Raw genomic sequence first — 17,991 nt, forward strand, 5'->3', positions numbered from 1 at the left:
GCTGTCCTTCCCATTTTTACTGTATTTCACGGCTGAATTCATGATCACAAACATAACCCTGCATTACAAAATCAGAAAAATAACTTGATTTCTGTACATTTAGGAAAATTTTTTTTTCTGTGTTAACATTTTTGTTGCTACCCCCTTTCTAAGGCCTCAGCTGTTCACTTCACTTTTAGCTTATTTTCCTTATGTGATTCAGGTGTGTCAGTACCGCTCCTCACTCTACTCTGAGGTAGACGTCCACTTTCGGATGATCCATGAGGATACTCGGCACCTGCTCTGCCCTTATTGCTTGAAGGTCTTCAAAAATGGCAGTGCGTTCCAACAGCATTACATGAGGCACCAGGTACCAGACACCAAGCAATTGCTCTGTTTAATTATGGATGCTGGGGCCAGGTCTGAGCGAGGCAAATAATTTTGGTCAAGAAGATTATATGTGTGAGTTTGAAAAATGTATTGAATTCCAGTAATATGTACCAGGCACTGGGCTAGATGCTAGAGATTTAGTGGTTAAACAGGAGAGTTAAACAGTACAATAAAGCAGGAACAATGTTGTGTTAGGGGAAATACAGAATATAAAAAAGAACATAACCTACTCTGGGAACCTAGTAAGTCCTTCCAGGAAAAGGGTTGTTCAAGACCCGAAGGATGAGTAAGGATGAGCCAGGTGAAGTGGACTAGAAGGACAGCATGCCCAGAGGCACAGCGAGGCTCAAGGAATTGAAAGTTCAGTGTGGTTGGAGTGTGTAGGGTATGGGGGAGGTTGGAGGTTAGAGAATCTTAGAGCTGTAAAAAGGAGTCTCCAGAACTTCCCTGGTGCTTCAGTGTTTAAGACTGCACTCTCAAATGCAGGGGGCCCAGGTTCAGTTCTTGGTCAGGGAACTAAGATCCCCCATGCCTCACAGCACAACCAGTAAATAAACAAACCTGTGGCTTTAACTGACCAAAAACTAAAATAGTTTAAAAAATAAAAAGGAGCTTCAACTTTTACTATGAAAAGTTGTTGGGAGAAGCCTGAGGAAAACTGCCAAGAGGAACTTTGAGACATGACTAGTAAAATATCAGGTGGTATCCTGGATGGGAACCTAGAACCAAAAAAAAGAGTGTATGTGAAAACTAAGCAAATCAACATAAAATACAGACTTCTGTTCATTAAAAAAGAAGTTGATGTTGGGAAGCCATTGAAGAGATTTTCACATCCTGGACTGATGTGTTCACATTTGCTTTTACTTACGATTACACTGGCTGCTCCAAGAGTTAGGGAGGCGAGCCGAAGGCTTTTTCAGTAGTTTACCTGAGAGATGATAGTGGCTATTGGCTTTTGAAATGAAGATGAAGAGGATTAGAGTTGCAAGATACTGAGAAGGTAAATGCTATCTGTAATTTAGAGATGGATTAGGTGAAGGTACTGAGGGAGTAGTTAAGAATAGTGCCCAGGATTCTGTCTTGGGTAATTGGATGAATGCGGAGACTATATTGAGATAGGAACACTGGAGAAAGTAACTTTTGAGGGCAGGATTCTAAGTTCGGATGGATATTCTGAGTTGGCAGTATCTATGGACATCAAGTGTAATTGAATACTAAATAGTTGGATATATAGGTCTGAGGCCTGAATTGTGAAAGATATTTAGAAATCATCATTATATAAATCCAGTAGATTTAAATTTGTAAGTGCTAAGCTTCACCCCCACCCCCAAACCCCCAAATTGAGAATAAGGTGAAGGACCATTGAGTTCTCTCTCCACAAAGCCAGGGCCATAGTCCTGGAATGAAAATCCGAAGAGTCGCGATGTCGAGGAAGAGGCTAGGACAAAAGCATTTTGAAGGAAAGTGTGGTCAAGTGTTACAAGAAGGTATCAGCAAGATAGAAACGTGAGAGTCCAGCCTTTAATTTAGCCATTTTGTTGGTCAGCAGAGTAGAAGCCAGATTTTAGTGGGACAGATGAATGAGAGGTAAGGAAATGCAGAGAACTTACTTAAAGAAATTTATGAAGGGCAGGACCAGGGGTGGCAGATGCAGGGAAGGAGGGAACAAGGGAGAAGTTGTTGTTGCTGCTGTGTTTTGGTTTGAAGATGGAATATATAAGCCTTTGTTTTAAAATGCTGCAGGAAAGGAGCCACTAGAGGAGGAAAGTGAAGGTACATAGAGAGGGAACAAATTAGAGAACAAGATGGGTGCACCGGTAGGTGACATCCACGTGTGTGCACATGTGCCCTGGCTTCTCGCTTGTAAGCACCCTCTTAGGTTCACACAGGGTGCCTGCTGTAATCCACCGCCGGTGTATTTCCATATAGTAGCGCAGGAACTGTCACCTGTAGCTGCGGTTATAGAGCCTTTGCTATCCTAGGAAGGAATCATAGACAGGTATCCTGTTTCAATACTGGGCCAAACTGAATCCTCAAAATGGCCTTTTAGGGAGGCATATCTGTATGTGTTGATGTGTTAAAAGGGAAAAGAACAGCACTGTGTAGGAAAGTACTATTGTTTTTTGTTAAAAAAGAGAAAGGAAAACGGGTGGTGAATGGAGACATTTGAGTTTGCTGTATGGTTATCTGCACAGACTATCTGTGAAAGAACACCCAGGAAGCTGGTAGCAAGTTGTTTCTGTGGAAGGGGACTGAGGAGTGCAGTTGAAGGTAAACTTACACATGAAGGAGTACAAAATAAAAGTATGATTTTTTTTCACCATATACATTTTATTATATTTTTAAAAAATAATATCCAGAAGTAGTAGCAGTGTCCATCCACACTGTAAAAATAAAGTAATAAGACAATCTCAAGCTTATAGTTTATCAAGGATGAAATGAACATTGACAGTAATTCAAATAAAAACAATAACTAAACTAAAAAAAAAAAGTAATAGGGCAAGTAAAGCTGAAGCCGCTCAGCCAAACTGTCAAAGCAAGTCAGGCGTGATGCTCTGAGGACCTAGTTAACCTGGCTTTCCATGCACCTTTCTCTGGGAGCATGGGACGTGATGATTCTCACCACCTAATAATAAGGCTTGTAACTGTATTGCAAAATATATAAAGTTAAAGATTGAAAAATTAGGTTTGGTGTTATATTGTCTGTTTCTTTTTAACTCTGTTAAATTATCAACAGAAAGATGGAAAGAATGCTATGATTGGCGATGATCTACCTTCTCCTCAGGAAGAAAATTCATTGGGAACCTTTAAAGGATTCTGTCTCTTTTTTTCCCCTTCAGAAGAGGAATGTTTATCACTGCAACAAATGCCGGCTGCAGTTTCTCTTTGCCAAGGACAAAATTGAACACAAGCTGCAGCACCATAAAACCTTCCGTAAACCCAAGCAGCTGGAAGGTTTGAAACCAGGCACCAAGGTAAAGGGTTTGTCGACATTCCCTTCGTGGATCCAAGAAGGGGAGGAATAGAGCTTTTCAGTGTTCTGAGGTTCTTTCATAGGTAGCGTCTAATTATTCCTTCCCTTGACTCCCAGGTGACAATCCGGGCTTCCCGGGGGCAGCCAAGAACTGCTCCTGTACCCTCCAGTGATGGACCTCCTGGCAGCTTGCAGGAAGCAGCACCACTGGCCTCCTCAGCAGACCCTCTGCCTGTCTTCCTTTACCCCCCTGTGCAGCGCAACGTCCAGAAGAGAGCTGTTAGGAAAATGTCAGTGCCTTCTGTTGGAGGCTGGGGGCCGGGCGGGCACAGCTATTCCTGAGAGCCAGTGTCATCTGGTAGCCTTTTAAGCAGAGTCTGTTGCCTGAATCTGTACAGTTTGGGGACCCCTGAGGCAGTAATATGATTTTCTTTGTTTCTCGACAGGAGTGTCATGGGCCGGCAGACGTGTCTGGAGTGCAGCTTTGAGATCCCAGACTTCCCCAATCATTTCCCTACTTACGTTCATTGCTCTCTGTGTCGCTATAGTACCTGCTGTTCTCGAGCTTACGCCAACCATATGATCAAGTGAGTCAGGATTAAACCAATGTTCCTCTCTGGGATTTCAGATTCTTCAGAACTCATTTCATTCCCTTCCCTGCTTCTGGTGATTCCCCCTTCAACTTTTAGAGCTGTTTGTGCACCTTTGCTAGCAGAGTCAGAGGCCAGACCTGGCTTTATTTGGCTTTCATTGGTCTGTAATCTGGTTTTGTACAACCTTGCTACTCAAAATGTGGTCCAAGGCCCAGGACGCTTCTTAGAAATACGGCCTCTGACCCTGGTCACCACCCCTCCACCCTCAACCACAATATGCCTTTTAATAGATTTCCCCCCACCTCCAGGATCTATTTGCATATTAATAGGAAATATTAATGTGATAGGCTTGGGTTGAGGTTAGGATTGATTAAAGAGGCATTTCTTTTGTTCAGGCCTTGTCAATGGCTGGTGATCTCTAGTTTAGTGAGCTGAACCATGTAACTTATACAACTTTCTCTTTGTCTTTCTCAGCAATCATGTTCCACGGAAGAGCCCCAAGTATTTGGCTTTGTTTAAAAATTCTGTGAGGTAATGACAAACTTACTGATGGACTGTTAATTGTTCAAGCTTTTACGTTAAATCCCTTATGTTTGGGGTATAGACATATGCATTAACTTGAGAGGAGAAAGGAGGGACACTCTTTTTCTTTATTAAAGCCTTGAAGCTTAACTCTCGGTAGTCATTGCTGCATTTGTCTGACATACTCTTGACTCTCTTTCTCAGTGGAAGCAAGCTGGCCTGCACTTCATGTACCTTTGTTACCTCTGTGGGAGATGCCATGGCTAAGCATTTGGTATTCAACCCTTCTCATAGATCCAGTAGCATCCTGCCACGGGGTGAGTAAGAGAGATGGGGGTTGTAGGTGGGACTAAGGATGCAGGTCATGGTGAGCCAGGTGCATCTGCTCCTGGCCTAACCCATCCACTGCTGAGACATACCTCACCAAGTTGGAAGCATTCTAACCTGAGATTTATAGAAGGCTGGGAAAGCAGTAGATTTGCTTTTTTGGTTAAAATCTCAAGAACTGTCTCAGGAGGGTTTGTTTCTTCACCAAGCTAACATTTTTTTATTGTGTTATTTCCCATAGGACTCACTTGGATATCTCACTCAAGGTAACAGAAACTCGTTTGATGGTTTAATTTTTATTTTATAGTAAGTTTGTTCTTTTTTACTACTACAAATATTATTATTTTGTTTTCCTAATTTAACTGAGCTTTTTCTTCCCTTTTGCTAACCCTTTAGGCATGGCCAGACTCGTGACCGAGCACACGACCGGAACTTGAAAAACTTGTACCCTCCTCCTTCCTTCTCGTCTAATAAAGCTGCCACTGTGAAGTCTGTTGGAGTCACCCCAGCTGAGCCTGAAGAGCTGCCAGCTCCTGTGGCCCAGGCACTCCCGTCACCGGCCTCAACTGCAACCCCACCACCGACCCCCACACATCTCCAGACTTTAGCCCTTCCACCCTTGGCTGCAGAGGAGGCCGAATGTCTGAATGTTGATGACCAGGATGAAGGGAGCCCAGTCACCCAGGACCCTGAGCCAGCATCAGGGGGTGGTAGTAGCAGTGGGGTTGGCAAGAAAGAGCAGCTTTCTGTGAAGAAGCTTCGAGTGGTCCTGTTTGCCCTATGCTGCAACACAGAACAGGCAGCTGAACACTTCCGAAACCCCCAGCGACGCATCCGGCGTTGGCTTCGGCGCTTCCAGGCCTCTCAGGGGGAGAGTCTGGAGGGCAAGTATCTGAGCTTAGAGGCAGAAGAGAAGCTGGCTGAGTGGGTGCTGACCCAGCGAGAGCAACAGCTACCTGTAAATGAGGAGACCTTGTTCCAGAAAGCCACCAAAATAGGACGTTCCTTGGAGGGGGGATTTAAGATCTCATACGAGTGGGCTGTGCGTTTCATGCTACGGCACCACCTGACTCCCCACGCACGGCGTGCTGTGGCCCACACTCTACCTAAGGATGTGGCAGAGAATGCAGGACTCTTCATTGAATTTGTACAACGGCAAATTCACAACCAGGACTTGTCCTTGTCTATGATTGTGGCTATTGATGAGGTCTCCTTGTTCCTCGATATGGAGGTACTGAGCAGTGAAGACCGAAAGGAGAATGCCCTGCAGACAGTGGGCACAGGGGAGCCTTGGTGTGACGTGGTGCTGGCCATTCTGGCAGATGGCACTGTCCTCCCTACCCTGGTTTTCTACCGAGGACAGGTGGATCAGCCTGCTAATGTGCCAGACTGTATCTTGCTAGAGGCGAAGGAGAGTGGCTACAGTGACGATGAGATCATGGAGCTGTGGTCAACCCGAGTGTGGCAAAAACACACGGCTTGCCAGCGCAGCAAAGGCATGCTGGTGATGGACTGCCACCGCACTCACTTATCAGAAGAGGTGCTGGCCATGCTTAGTGCCTCTAGCACTTTGCCTGCGGTCATCCCCGCAGGCTGCAGCTCCAAAATCCAGCCATTAGATGTATGCATCAAGCGGACTGTCAAGAACTTCCTGCACAAAAAGTGGAAGGAGCAGGCTCGGGAAATGGCAGATACTGCGTGTGATTCTGATGTCCTGCTTCAGCTAGTTCTGGTCTGGCTGGCTGAGGTGCTTGGTGTTATCGGGGACTGTCCAGAGCTAGTTCAGCGGTCCTTCCTGGTGGCTAGCGTTCTGCCTGGCCCTGATGGCAACATGAACTCACCCACACGAAACGCTGACATGCAGGAGGAGCTAATTGCCTCCCTAGAGGAGCAGCTAAAGCTGAGTGGGGAACAGTCCGAGGAACCCTCAGCTTCCACTCCTCGACCCAGGTCATCTCCTGAAGAGACAATTGAGCCTGAAAGCCTTCACCAGCTCTTTGAGGGTGAAAGCGAGACCGAGTCTTTCTATGGCTTTGAAGAAGCTGACCTAGATCTGATGGAGATTTGAGTGTTGGGGTCACAAAGGGGTGTGGAGTAGGGGTGGGGAAGCGTGAGGGGGGGTAGAGGATAAAGGGGCATACCAAGTGGGGGTATTGGGTTTATATTTTTTAATTTTATGCCACCACTCCCCCCTGATGGTGACTTATATACATCCCTGTGGATTTGTGGATTATTAGGAAAACCTATAGCGATCATGTCTGAGCCGATAAACTGGCCTGTTGGTCATTCACTTCTGCTAAAAACAGGTTTTTGTGACTTTTTTTTAAATTTAAATCACTGTGTTTGGTATTTTTCTGACAAAAATCAAGAAAAAGAAAAAAAAATCCTTTGTGGGCAAATGTTAAATTTTTTGTTTCCCCTTTTACCTCAACTGTATCATAGTACATCTGGATTTTGTTTGTTTTACTGTGTGGCCAATGTCTTTGGGCATGATGCTATCCAACCATTGTCAATGTGAGAACATTTCTGAAGATGGGAAAGACAAACGTTGTAGCTCACAAACTGGTTTATTATATATATATATGGATAAAGTTTTTTCATTGTGGTCTTAACACTTTTATATAAAAATGAAAATGGAAAAAGAATCCCACTGAACTCTCTCTTCCTTCTCCTTTCTTTCCTTCCCTCTCCAGAGATGTTGGTTTCCACAGCAACTCTAGATGTAAAATTGTGGCTTTAAAAATGCATGAAACCACCTTTAATCATCCAAGATGATGAGGTTTTTTTTCCTCACCACCCTCCCTCCAACAAAAACACAATAAAACCAATATTCTTTGCACTCGTGATCCTTGGCCCCCTTCCCCGTTCTTACACCATCCCTCTGGACAAAGGATCATACATGGGTCATTAGCAAGCAGGAGGTACTGAGGTGATCACACAGAATTAGGGTGGAAGCCATTCCCAGTGTATGGGTCTTCATCCTGCAATCCACAGGGCCAGTACCTGCTTTGTCGAACTTCCTATTAAGTGGACAGCATACTTGTTCAAGGGATCACATGTCCTCCAGCCAGCAGCTAACTGTGCAAGAAGTTGTATTGAACTTTAAAAAGACCACTTGTTGAAATCCTGCTTACCCTGTGGCTTTCCCCTATTTCTCTTAATGCTTAGAGAAGAATCTGACCTGAAGAAGAAACATAGGGGTGTGCACAAAGAAAAAGACATGAATCTTTATTTTTCACTGCCAGCTTCAAGGAAAGAAAATTTTTTCTACAATTTGCATGAGGGATTTTTTTTTAAATCGTATGTACTCATGGCTATAGACTGAAATGTACTGTAACAGAGAAAAGGAGCAAAAGAAATCCAGGTCTACCTTTCCCACAACTATCCTGTCTTTCTGTCCATCCTGAGGATTTCTGCAACGTTTCCCTTCTGTGAGCCAAGGAGGCAACCCGCGTAGGCTTGTAAATGGTTCAACTTTAAAATGTACATAAGTGGAACATTTAATAAATTGAGGGGAAATGGATTTATAAACAATGTGGTTTTTTTCCTAGATGACCCTATTTGAACAGGCTTTCACGGACTGGGAGGTGCTCAAAATGTGATGGGCCTGGTAGTACACCACCTGTTTCTCCTCATCTGTTTTTCTTTTTGTGTTTTTTAACTCCCAGCACACTATAATATAGTGAACTGGAGTGTACCCTTCCATAAACAGCTTGGCCAGCTTTGTGAACCCATGGCATATGAAAACTGAATGGAGGAACCACCTGGGCTTCTCTTCCCCAGCTTTTTGCCTGATGCCATTTTGACAGAATACGGACTTTTGAGTCAAAACTTTGCCTTTCAGAAAGTTCAAGAACTATGGTCAACTCTTATGTACAGTGACTAATCTTTCTCTTTGGTAGTCTCCGCAGCAGCCCCAGACTTAGCAGAGCTGGGTTCCTGGCCTCTGCACTGTATGACTTTCCTGATGGGTAATTTTTCTAAGGCCATAATACCAACAGTGGATCGGCTGGGTTTTGGCCAGGAAGTTATTACTTTAGTGGATTCTGCCTGCATGGCTTAGTAGTAGAAGGAAGTTTTTTTGGTTTTGTTTTTTATAATTCAGTTTAATCAATAAACAAGTATTTATTGACTACTTTGTGTTGAGACTGTGTGAAATTCAGATCGAAAGCTGATGGTTTTCTTTTGCTTAAATTTTGCTAACTGTAATCATGATGACACGAGTGAAAGGGTTTTGATTTCTCCCTCAGCTCTCACCTCACTGAATTTCAGGCATAACTTGGAGATACTGCAGGTTGGGATCCAGATCACCACAATAAAGCAACTATCACAACAAAGCGAGTCACAAATTTTTTGTGTTTTCCTGTGCATATGTTAACGCTTATACTATAGTATATTAAATATGCAATAGCACTATGTCTAAAAAAATAAGATTCCTTAAAAAATTCTGCTAAATTGTGCTTATCACCAGGTGAGCCTTCAGCAGGTTGTATCTTTCTTGCAGTAGTAACATTAAAGACCACTGATCACCGTAACAAATAATGAGAGTTTGAAATACTGCAAGAATCACCAAATGTAACACAAAGTAAGCAAATACTGTTGGAAAAATGACACCAAAACTTCTCAATGCAGAGTAGCCAGAGACCTTCAATTTGTAAAACACACTGCAGTATCTGCAAAGCATAAAAAACAAGGTATGCCTGTAATAGTTTTTGGGTTTCCTGCCTATACTAGTTTCTCAAAAAGAGGTTTAGAAAAGATATACCATCAGTATTACCCAGGGTGTTTTTTAAAATTCGAGTTTAACACCATCCTGGCAAAAGAACTGGCTATTAACTCCCAACTGATTTGACTCACACTACAGGACTTCTTAGTGAACACACAATATTTCGAAGAGGTCTTACAGTGCTAGAAATTAGTAGTAGATTTGGAAATAAACATTTAGGTTATATGTCAAAATTAGGTTTCCCCATGAAGGGTGAGGATGTTGGCTGGGTGCAGGATTAAGGCTATTACTTCTGGTTTAGGAGTAATCTTTTACAGGTCAGCTAGATGTTACATTTCCATCTTTGAAATGACATTTTAACAAATTCCATATGCAGTCAACATTAACCACAAAAGCTGTATTTTAGAGTCTAGTGCATGGGTGAGAATGTTGAAGAAAAATGTTAAAACACAAAAACTAATTGTATTATCACACAAAGATCAAGTCTGACTTTTACAGAAAGCAGCCTTCAGTACAGACCCAAATGAAGACAGTAGTGGATCTTCTGTACTATGCAGAGAAGTCTATATGTGCTACAAGAACCAGAGTTCTCTGACCAGGCAGGGAGATGGCATATAGCAGTACTTAGCAGTTTCATTCTTGGTGTGACTTAGTCAAATGATACAACCACTCAGCCAGCATTTCAAAGGATTTATTTATTTTACAAAAGAAGAGTACCTTTGAACCAACCAGGTTCAAAGTTAGAAGAAGGGTACAACTTCAGTTCTGGATAATGCATCTGTATTTCATTCAAAGCCACTAAAAAAAGAGATGATAAAATCATGAAGCCATAGAGTGAGAAATCAGTTCCCCAAAATAGCTCTATCTTCAATCCCCAAAATAGCTCTATCTTCAACCCAAACCCTTGCCACCCAGAGAATTTTTGGTTAAGACCTCCAGAAAAACCAACCTTACTACAACCAGGGATCTCCCAACTACTATTCCACTGTAATTTTAACTTCAGTCACCTGATCATGTGGGCAATATCCCAGTTGGTCTCCGCAGACAGGGGTCCCTCTATTTCAACACCTTTTTCAGTTACAGTGGCGATTTGAAACTGAAAAAAAGCAGAGCTCTCAATGAAAATACCAACCCTGTCATCAAAGGAGTCTCAGGCCTGGTCAAAAGTCAAGTGGAGGGTTTTTCTGAAATGTGAAAAATAGACGCAGAAATGGCCTGTTCTTCAGAGTATAGAGACTCAGGAATTGCACGGCCTGCCAATTAGATCCCCATTTACTATTCACACTTCTCACCCGGTTATAAGAACGGGCATCTCGATAGTACAGCACTCGCATGCAGCGTTCCACTAGTTCTCGAGCCTCCGTCTGGCTCAGCACTGGCTGCTTCTCCAGAACTTCTCGCAGCAGAGGCTAGGGAGATTGGAGGAAAAAACATAGGAGATACTATGGGCTGAATACCAGATGATCTGTTGCAAATCCATGATGTAAAAAGAATCATAAATGAGTGAAAAGCTGACATTCCACCTACTCTGCCTCAGCAGAATGAATTCTGCTTGCTTGTGCTAAGACCCACTTGAAGGGGAAATTCATGGGTGTCCTCACTTTGCGTACATATACTGACTCACTCCAAGACATACCCCACCTTGTCATTACAGCCTCTGGACCAAAAATAAACCCAGCAGTAGGGAACATAGTCTGTTTCTCATGTCAGAATTTAAACGGTAAAACAAGCAGCCAGCCACTAATCTTACCTTCTGTCTTCTACCCCTCAACTGACTACTTACCTGAGCCAAGTATGCACCGTAACCAGTGGCCAGCGAAGGGGCTTCATAGGCCACACCAAGCATGTCCACATAACCCAGGAAGCTAAAAAGACACAATAGGTCATCTTAGGTTTCTGTATCTTAGCTGAAGAATGGATGAAGGACTATAGGGTCTGAAGCAGAAGTGGGATTCATTCACTCAGGGAGAAGAGACAGACACTAAACAGGCACTAGAGGTTGGGTGGTCAAGGAAATAAAGTTATTTGTATTAAAATCAACCTCTCTCCATCAGCATAACCTCCAATGACCATGGTGTTCCACAGGGGGTTCATCTTGGAGCGCCGACTGTACATGGCCCTGGTCAGCCATGAATGAATAGCTTTAGGACTATAGCTGTGTCCGTCCCCCAACAGCTCCTCATCAATCCTTATAAGAACCGGTTGTGAGAAAAGGGAGAGAACAGAAGTCAGGATTTTCATCCACCCCCAAAAGACGTTACCACAATCTTCCCCATTTAAACCCACTGAAATAAACTATTTGCAAAAATTCTCACATCTTCCACCCCCAGCACGTCTCCCTGTTCTCTACCCGCAGAAATTTTTGAAGGGATTAAAAAACAGTGGGTTCCCCTCCCCACTAGACAACTACTTCTATTCTCTAGATGACTTACACCATTTGCCCGAGAACTTGCTTCAAATACTGGAAATCAGCATAGTCTCCGGAAGCACCCAGCATGGTGCTGTTGTTGACTCGCATTATGCGCGAGATGTTGCGGAAACGAGCCAAGGAGCCGTAGGAGCCCAGCATGTCTGCTGCGATCACCACTCCGCCCTCAAACTTGAGCCCCAGGACAGAGGTCCCGGTCACCATGGGGTTCCTAGAGAGAGAGGGAGGTCTGGCGAGGGGTGGCGCGGCGAAAAGCACGAGCCCGCTTCCCGAGCTGTGGGTTCCGTTTCTGACTTTCCACGGCTCCTTTCATTCTCCGAGACCCTCCTCCCGAGCTCCCCCACTGTCGCGCGCCCCGGGGTCCTCGCCTCGACTTCCCCGGCTCCCAGAACCGGCCGGCAGCCCCAGGCCCCACTGTCCCTCCCCCTGCGCAGGTTAAGGCCCCGAGAGCTTACTGGGTGCGCGTAATCGGACCCCCGTACAGCGCGGACGCCGGGTCCACAGAGGAACCGGGAGTGGACGGAATGCGGTAAAACTGCCCGGGGGCCGGACCCCCGGCCCAAAGTCCGGACCGCGACTCCAGTAGTGCTTCCATCTTAGTCACGGTAGCACCACCAGAAGTGAAAGCTTTTGCACCAACGGAAACGGAAGTGATCCTTCAGTGCCGCACCTTTCTTCTTCCTACAAGCCACTTCCAGCAGCCATGTTGATAAGGTCGGGGCAGACAGTACCCGTGTCCCGGGCAGCAACCGAGACCCTGAAAACTGGAAGTGCCTGACCTCGTGTCACAACGCGGTAGAGTCTGGACTAGAACTGTGTTCAGACACACGAATTCAAGGAAGGGGTGGGTGGTGTGGGAGATGGGTATGGGGCACGGGTGGGGCACTTCAAGACGCTGACGCTGAGCGAGGAAGCAGCTCTCTTTTTAGATTGGAAAATAAAACCCCATACGAAACTAACAGTGAACTCAGAGTCTGTTAAATTTGTATTTCTCAAAGCAGCTTCATGTGGCACATTCGACCCATTTTACAGATAAGAAACCGAGACTTATGTAGTGATTAACCCGTTCACAGAGCAAGGAATGGTAGGTCTGAGTTTTCAAACTCAGAATTTAAAAAAGGAATCAAACAGTTGCGAGTACCTTGCGATATGTGCTATCTCAGGTGGATCACTCACTCTGTAGGATCTTGGACACATCTCTGAAAGTTTTCTGTCATATGCTCTTGCTGCTGCTACGTCGCTTTAGTCGTGTCCGACTCTGTACGACCCCGTAGACGGCAGCCCACCAGGCTTCCCGTCCCTGGGATTCTCCAGGCAAGAACACTGGAGTGGGTTGCCATTTCCTTCTCCAATGCATGAAAGTGAAAAGTGAAAGTGAAGTCGCTCGGTCGTGTCCGACTCTAGCGACCCCATGGACTGCAGCCTACTAGGCTCCTCCGTCCATGGAATTTTCTAGGCAAAAGTACTGGAGTGGGGTGCCATTGCATTCTCCGGTCAGATGCTCTTGCCTACCTCTTAAACAGCAGAAAAACTCCATCGACTGTGGGAGTGTAACTGAATTCCAAGCGTTCCCGTCTCAGTGTGAGTCTGTAGCAGTGCCTGAAAGCAGTGTCTAGAATCAAACAATAATCCTAAAACTACTCATTTGCCACTCCTCCCTTCACAACTAGATTCAAAATTTTTTACTCAGCAGGAAACCAAATCAAATCAGTTTTGTTTTTTAAATTCCCTGAGTTAATTCGAACCAAATAATGCATGAAATTCTAGCTTAATTGAAATGAAGTTATTTCACTAGGTCTTGAAACCCTGGAAAGGGAAGGGGCAAGATCTTGCATTGCTGCTGCTGCTGCTGCTGCTGCTAAGTCGCTTCAGTTGTGTCCGACTCTGTGTGACCCCAGAGACGGCAGCCCACCAGGCTCCCCTGTCCCTGGGATTCTCCAGGCAAGAACACTGGAGTGGGTTGCCATTTCCTTCTCCAATGCATCAAAGTGAAAAGTGAAAGTGAAGTCGCTCAGTCATGTCCGACTCTTAGCGACCCCATGGACTGCAGCCCACCAGGCTCCTCCATCCATGGGATTTTCCAGGCAAGAGTACTGGAGTGGGGTGCCATTGCCTTCTCTGAAGATCTTGCATTAGAGGCACCCAAATGATACTCTTTGTGTCAATTTTTGGACTTGAAAACCAGGTAGTCTCTATTTTTTTCTTCTAATTAATAGCCATCTTCTCCCAACCCCCGTATTCCAGGTGATTCTTGGGCCTCTCAGAGGCTTACTTGGATACATAGCAGGTGATAACAAAAGGCTTACTGGGATTCCTCCAAAACTGCTAGAATCCTTGACTTTCATAGCTAGGAGAGCCCTCATCACATGAACTCTAAAGCAATTTAGCCATCAATTAACTGACTATATCCTTGTTTGGAAATGGCCTGAGGCGGCTTGCTGGTTTCTGGTCTCACTCCATTTTAGATCCCTAGATTAAGGCTCTGGTAGGGCCAGTACCAGTTCCAGAGATCAGGCAGGCAATCAAATTCCACAGGGTCGAAAAGAAGAAAAGTGAAAGAATCTAGATTCATCGAGCCTGAGAGTAGGATAACAGGGAAAGCAAACCACTCATGTTTGATGATGCAGTATTCAGAAGATGACTAGCATGACTTTTGTGCTAAGATGAAAACACCAAGTCATAAGTTAAACTGAAACAAGACAAGTTAAGAAGTTTCTTCTCTTTTTAAATCAGGTCTGGTATTATCTGGAAAGTCAAATCAGGTCTGGTATTATCTGGAAAGTCATTTTTAAGTTTGCCCAGTTTTCTGCGTTGGCTTTGAGTTTAATTAGTATTTAGTTCTCACCAGTGTTCAAGCTTTTAAATCAGTAGTCATCAGACTGGTTCTGTAATATGTCAGGATATCCCTGGTTATAGGGAATGTCTTGAAATGCTCAGAAAAGAAATAAAACACTAGACTAAATTGAAATTAATCATCACCATCACCACCACCTCATTAAGATTTTACACTCCCACAGTGAAAGTGCTAATGCTCCATATTTTAGAAGTGGAATTTGAAACTTCAACTACAAAAGAGTTAAGGATCATTTCTTGACCTGCTCAGGGCCAGGCCCTGGGGGCTATAACAGAAAGATGAAAAAGAAAATGTGTCCAGCTTATTCATGGATGCACTTCCCTGTGGGTATGCCCTAGGGATTTTTGCAATTTTATATCCTCTATAATTCAGTTCTGCAATATCTTTCTCACAGCATGTGTTACACTCATCTAAAAACTGGCTGCCATGCTAAACCAAAAGTTCCACAAAAGCAGAAACAGATTGTTTTTCAACAGTGTCCTTTGAGGCACAGAAGTTTCAGATTTTGATGTAGTCCTGTTTATCTTTTTTTCTTGCCCATACTTTTGATAGCGTATCCATACTTGTGATGTCATATCCAAAGAATCATTACCAAATGCACTTTTAGGAAGCGTTTCCATTATGTTTTCTTCTAGCAGCTTAATACTTAGAGCCCTTATGTTTTGATCTCTTATCCATTTTGAGTTAAATTTTGTCTATGGTGTAAGGTAAGGGTCTAACTTCATTATTACAAATGTAGATAACCAGTTTTCTCAACATCATTTGTGGAAAGACTGTTTTTCTCACTGAATGGGCTTGGAACCCTTGTTGAAATCACTGATCATATGTGTGAGGAGCCTGGCAGGCTACAGTCCATGGGGTTGCCAAGAGTCAGACCTGACTTAGCGACTGAACACCACGTGTACATACTAACTCTGGTATCTGGGTCATTTGTGAGTCTTTTTCTATTATCTCTTTTTTTCTTTTCATTTTGGTCATATTTCTTCTCTCTTTACAAGTCCCATGCTTTTTTGCTGTTTTCCAGAAACTGTGAATAACTACAGAGGCTCCATACCATGTTCCCTTCCCCCAGAAAGTTCTCCCTTTTTCCCATTAGGCAGATAAAATGAGGGATTGAGCAGTCCATCCTGTCAAGGATTAGGCTATGTCAAGGTCGGGTTGCTGTTTCAGCCCGATTCACCCATATTCTTCAGGCATGTTTCTCACAATCTTTTAACTGAAAGCTGGACAGGTATTGGTCTCCTTAGCTCTGAAATACTGAAGAAGATTGAGCTAGCTCTCCAGGCTCCTGTTCCAGAGAGTCTCAAAATCTGGCAAGTATCTTGAGGAGGAGACCAGTTGAGTTGAGGCTCTTCTTTCCCTGCCTCAGAAAGTCTTCATTTCCTAATCAGTAATGCCAGACTATGGGAGATTTGGACTTCCCTGTAGTTCAGCTGGTAAGGAATCTGCCTTCAATGCAGGAGACCTTGATTCGATTCCTGGGTTGGGAAGGTCCCCTGGAGAAGAGATAGGCTATCCACCAGTATTCTTGGGCTTTGCTGGTGGCTCAGATGATAAAGAATCTGCCTGCAATGCGGGAGACCTGGGTTGGGAAGATCTCCAAGAGGAGGGCATGGCAACGCACTCCAGTATTCTTGGCTGGAGAATCCCCATGGACAGAGGAGCCCGGTGGGCTACCGTCCACAGGGTCACAAAGAGCTGGACACGACTGAGTGAATAAGCACACACACACATGGGAGATTGACTGTGCCTTTTAGAAGCTTTTAGCCCAACTCTCCAGTCTCATGAACATTCCCAGAGTTCAGCAAATTTTCCATATATAACTCTAGCCATCATTTGAGGCCCCTTAAGTTTTAACTTGGCACTCCAATGTTGCATGACCATCAAGATCTTCAGTGATGTTTCTTCCCCAAGCAGGCCTACCTAAGTTAGGCCTTGTCTCTAGCCTGTGCTCAGCTCACTTCAGAAAGATTCTCTTGTCATTGGAATTTAACTTGGTTTAGTCTTCATTCCTTTGACATGTCCTTGTTTCCTTCAAAAAATATGGTTTTTATAACTTTTCTAGCTTCTTTTAGGAGGAATACTGACCAGCCATGCCCTACAACTTACTTGATGTATTGGTTTTCTGTGGATGCTTTAGCAAGTAATTTCAACCTTAGTGGCTTAGAAAAACAGATTTTTTTCTCTCACAGTTCTAGAGGCCAGAGTCTGAAAGCCAAGCAACATCAAGGCAACATTCCCTCTGGAGGATTTGGAGGAGAATTCATTCCTTGCCTTTTCTAGCCTCTGGTGGCTGCTGGCATCACTTACTTGGTGTTCCTTGTCCTGTACATCACTCTAATCTCTCTCCATCTTCCTCTTACTTCCTCTGCTCAGGAACCTCCTCTATCAGATCCCCCTCTGCTCTTCTCTTATAAGGACATTTGTGATTACATGTAGGACCCACCCAGATAATCCATTATAGTCTCTTCATTTAAAGTTCCTTAGTTTAATCACATCTGCAGGGAAAATCCCTTTTTCCACATAAAAGCTCTTTTTCCTTATTTTGCAGAAAAGGAAGTATTCACAGGTTCCAGAGATTAGGCTGTGGATACATCTTGGGAAACCGTTATTAGCCTACCACATCTGTAATCAGAAGGTCATGATGTGTTGATTTTTTTTACTTTTATAAAACTGAAAAATAAAATACACATAAATAAGTATATGACTTAATGAATTATTTTAAGGCCAGCACCCTTAAAACTATCATCTAAATCAAGAAATGGAACTTCTCCAGCTAGTCTAGTTCTGATCGCAGTTGTCTCCCTCTCCTGAAAATAGCCATTCTCCTGAATTTTGTGATAATTATCCCCTTGGATTTCTTTATACCTTCATCATCCAAGTGTGCTTCCCTGGACACTATACTTTGGATTTCCCGTTTATTTGACTTATATGTGTTTTGAGTTTCTTAACCTACATACTTCCTCCTCCAGCCCTTTCTTTTCATGACAGTGTATCTGCTGAAGACCTCAGGATGTTTGAGCTGCATACGCTACTTTCTGCGCACAGCCTGGGTTTTACTGATTGCACACTGATGGAGTATTTGACATGTTCTTTAGTCCTCTTCAGTCCCTGCACATGGACAGCACAATCCAGAGGTCTCTTTACACTCATATTTGATGCCTTTGGCAAGACTGTAAGTGGTGGTGTGTTTTTTAA

At 43.9% G+C, this 17,991-nt stretch overlaps 2 protein-coding genes across 11 annotated transcripts in view; one reads left to right on the plus strand and one right to left on the minus strand.

Moving 5' to 3' along the window:
• Positions 1-8,920, plus strand: part of POGZ (pogo transposable element derived with ZNF domain) — a 47,394-nt gene extending 38,474 nt beyond the window's left edge. For all 10 annotated transcript variants that reach the window (XM_025287852.2, XM_025287850.2, XM_025287853.2 and 7 more), the window contains 8 exons: positions 203-349; positions 3,210-3,344; positions 3,461-3,633; positions 3,790-3,930; positions 4,411-4,467; positions 4,663-4,775; positions 5,027-5,051; positions 5,182-8,920. In XM_025287852.2, coding sequence (XP_025143637.1) covers positions 203-349; positions 3,210-3,344; positions 3,461-3,633; positions 3,790-3,930; positions 4,411-4,467; positions 4,663-4,775; positions 5,027-5,051; positions 5,182-6,853 — 2,463 coding nt within the window. In that variant the 3' untranslated portion in view covers positions 6,854-8,920. The remainder of the gene's footprint in view (positions 1-202; positions 350-3,209; positions 3,345-3,460; positions 3,634-3,789; positions 3,931-4,410; positions 4,468-4,662; positions 4,776-5,026; positions 5,052-5,181) is intronic.
• A 1,266-nt stretch (positions 8,921-10,186) lies between these two features.
• PSMB4 (proteasome 20S subunit beta 4) lies at positions 10,187-12,573 on the minus strand. Its single transcript, XM_006055108.3, has 7 exons — positions 12,395-12,573; positions 11,944-12,150; positions 11,553-11,699; positions 11,295-11,376; positions 10,804-10,920; positions 10,519-10,607; positions 10,187-10,309 (listed from the first exon to the last, which is right to left on the minus strand). The coding sequence occupies exons 1-7, from the start codon at positions 12,532-12,534 to the stop codon at positions 10,297-10,299; spliced, it is 795 nt and encodes a 264-aa protein (XP_006055170.1). The 5' UTR covers positions 12,535-12,573; the 3' UTR covers positions 10,187-10,296.
• Between the last annotated feature and the right edge of the window lie 5,418 nt (positions 12,574-17,991).

Source organism: Bubalus bubalis, chromosome 6, assembly GCF_019923935.1.
Source record: "Bubalus bubalis isolate 160015118507 breed Murrah chromosome 6, NDDB_SH_1, whole genome shotgun sequence".
In the NCBI taxonomy this organism is placed as follows: Eukaryota; Metazoa; Chordata; class Mammalia; order Artiodactyla; family Bovidae; genus Bubalus; species Bubalus bubalis.

Bases quoted from the DNA above. Each gene is read 5' to 3' on its own strand.
- PSMB4 (XM_006055108.3), bottom strand. From the start codon at position 12,534: ATGGAAGCACTACTGGAGTCGCGGTCCGGACTTTGGGCCGGGGGTCCG. The intron at 11,700-11,943 runs GTAAGTCATCTA...GGTTCTTATAAG, and splicing joins CAAGTTCTCGGGCAAATGGT to GATTGATGAGGAGCTGTTGG. The intron at 11,377-11,552 runs GTTGATTTTAAT...GTGTCTTTTTAG, and splicing joins GGTTATGCTGATGGAGAGAG to CTTCCTGGGTTATGTGGACA.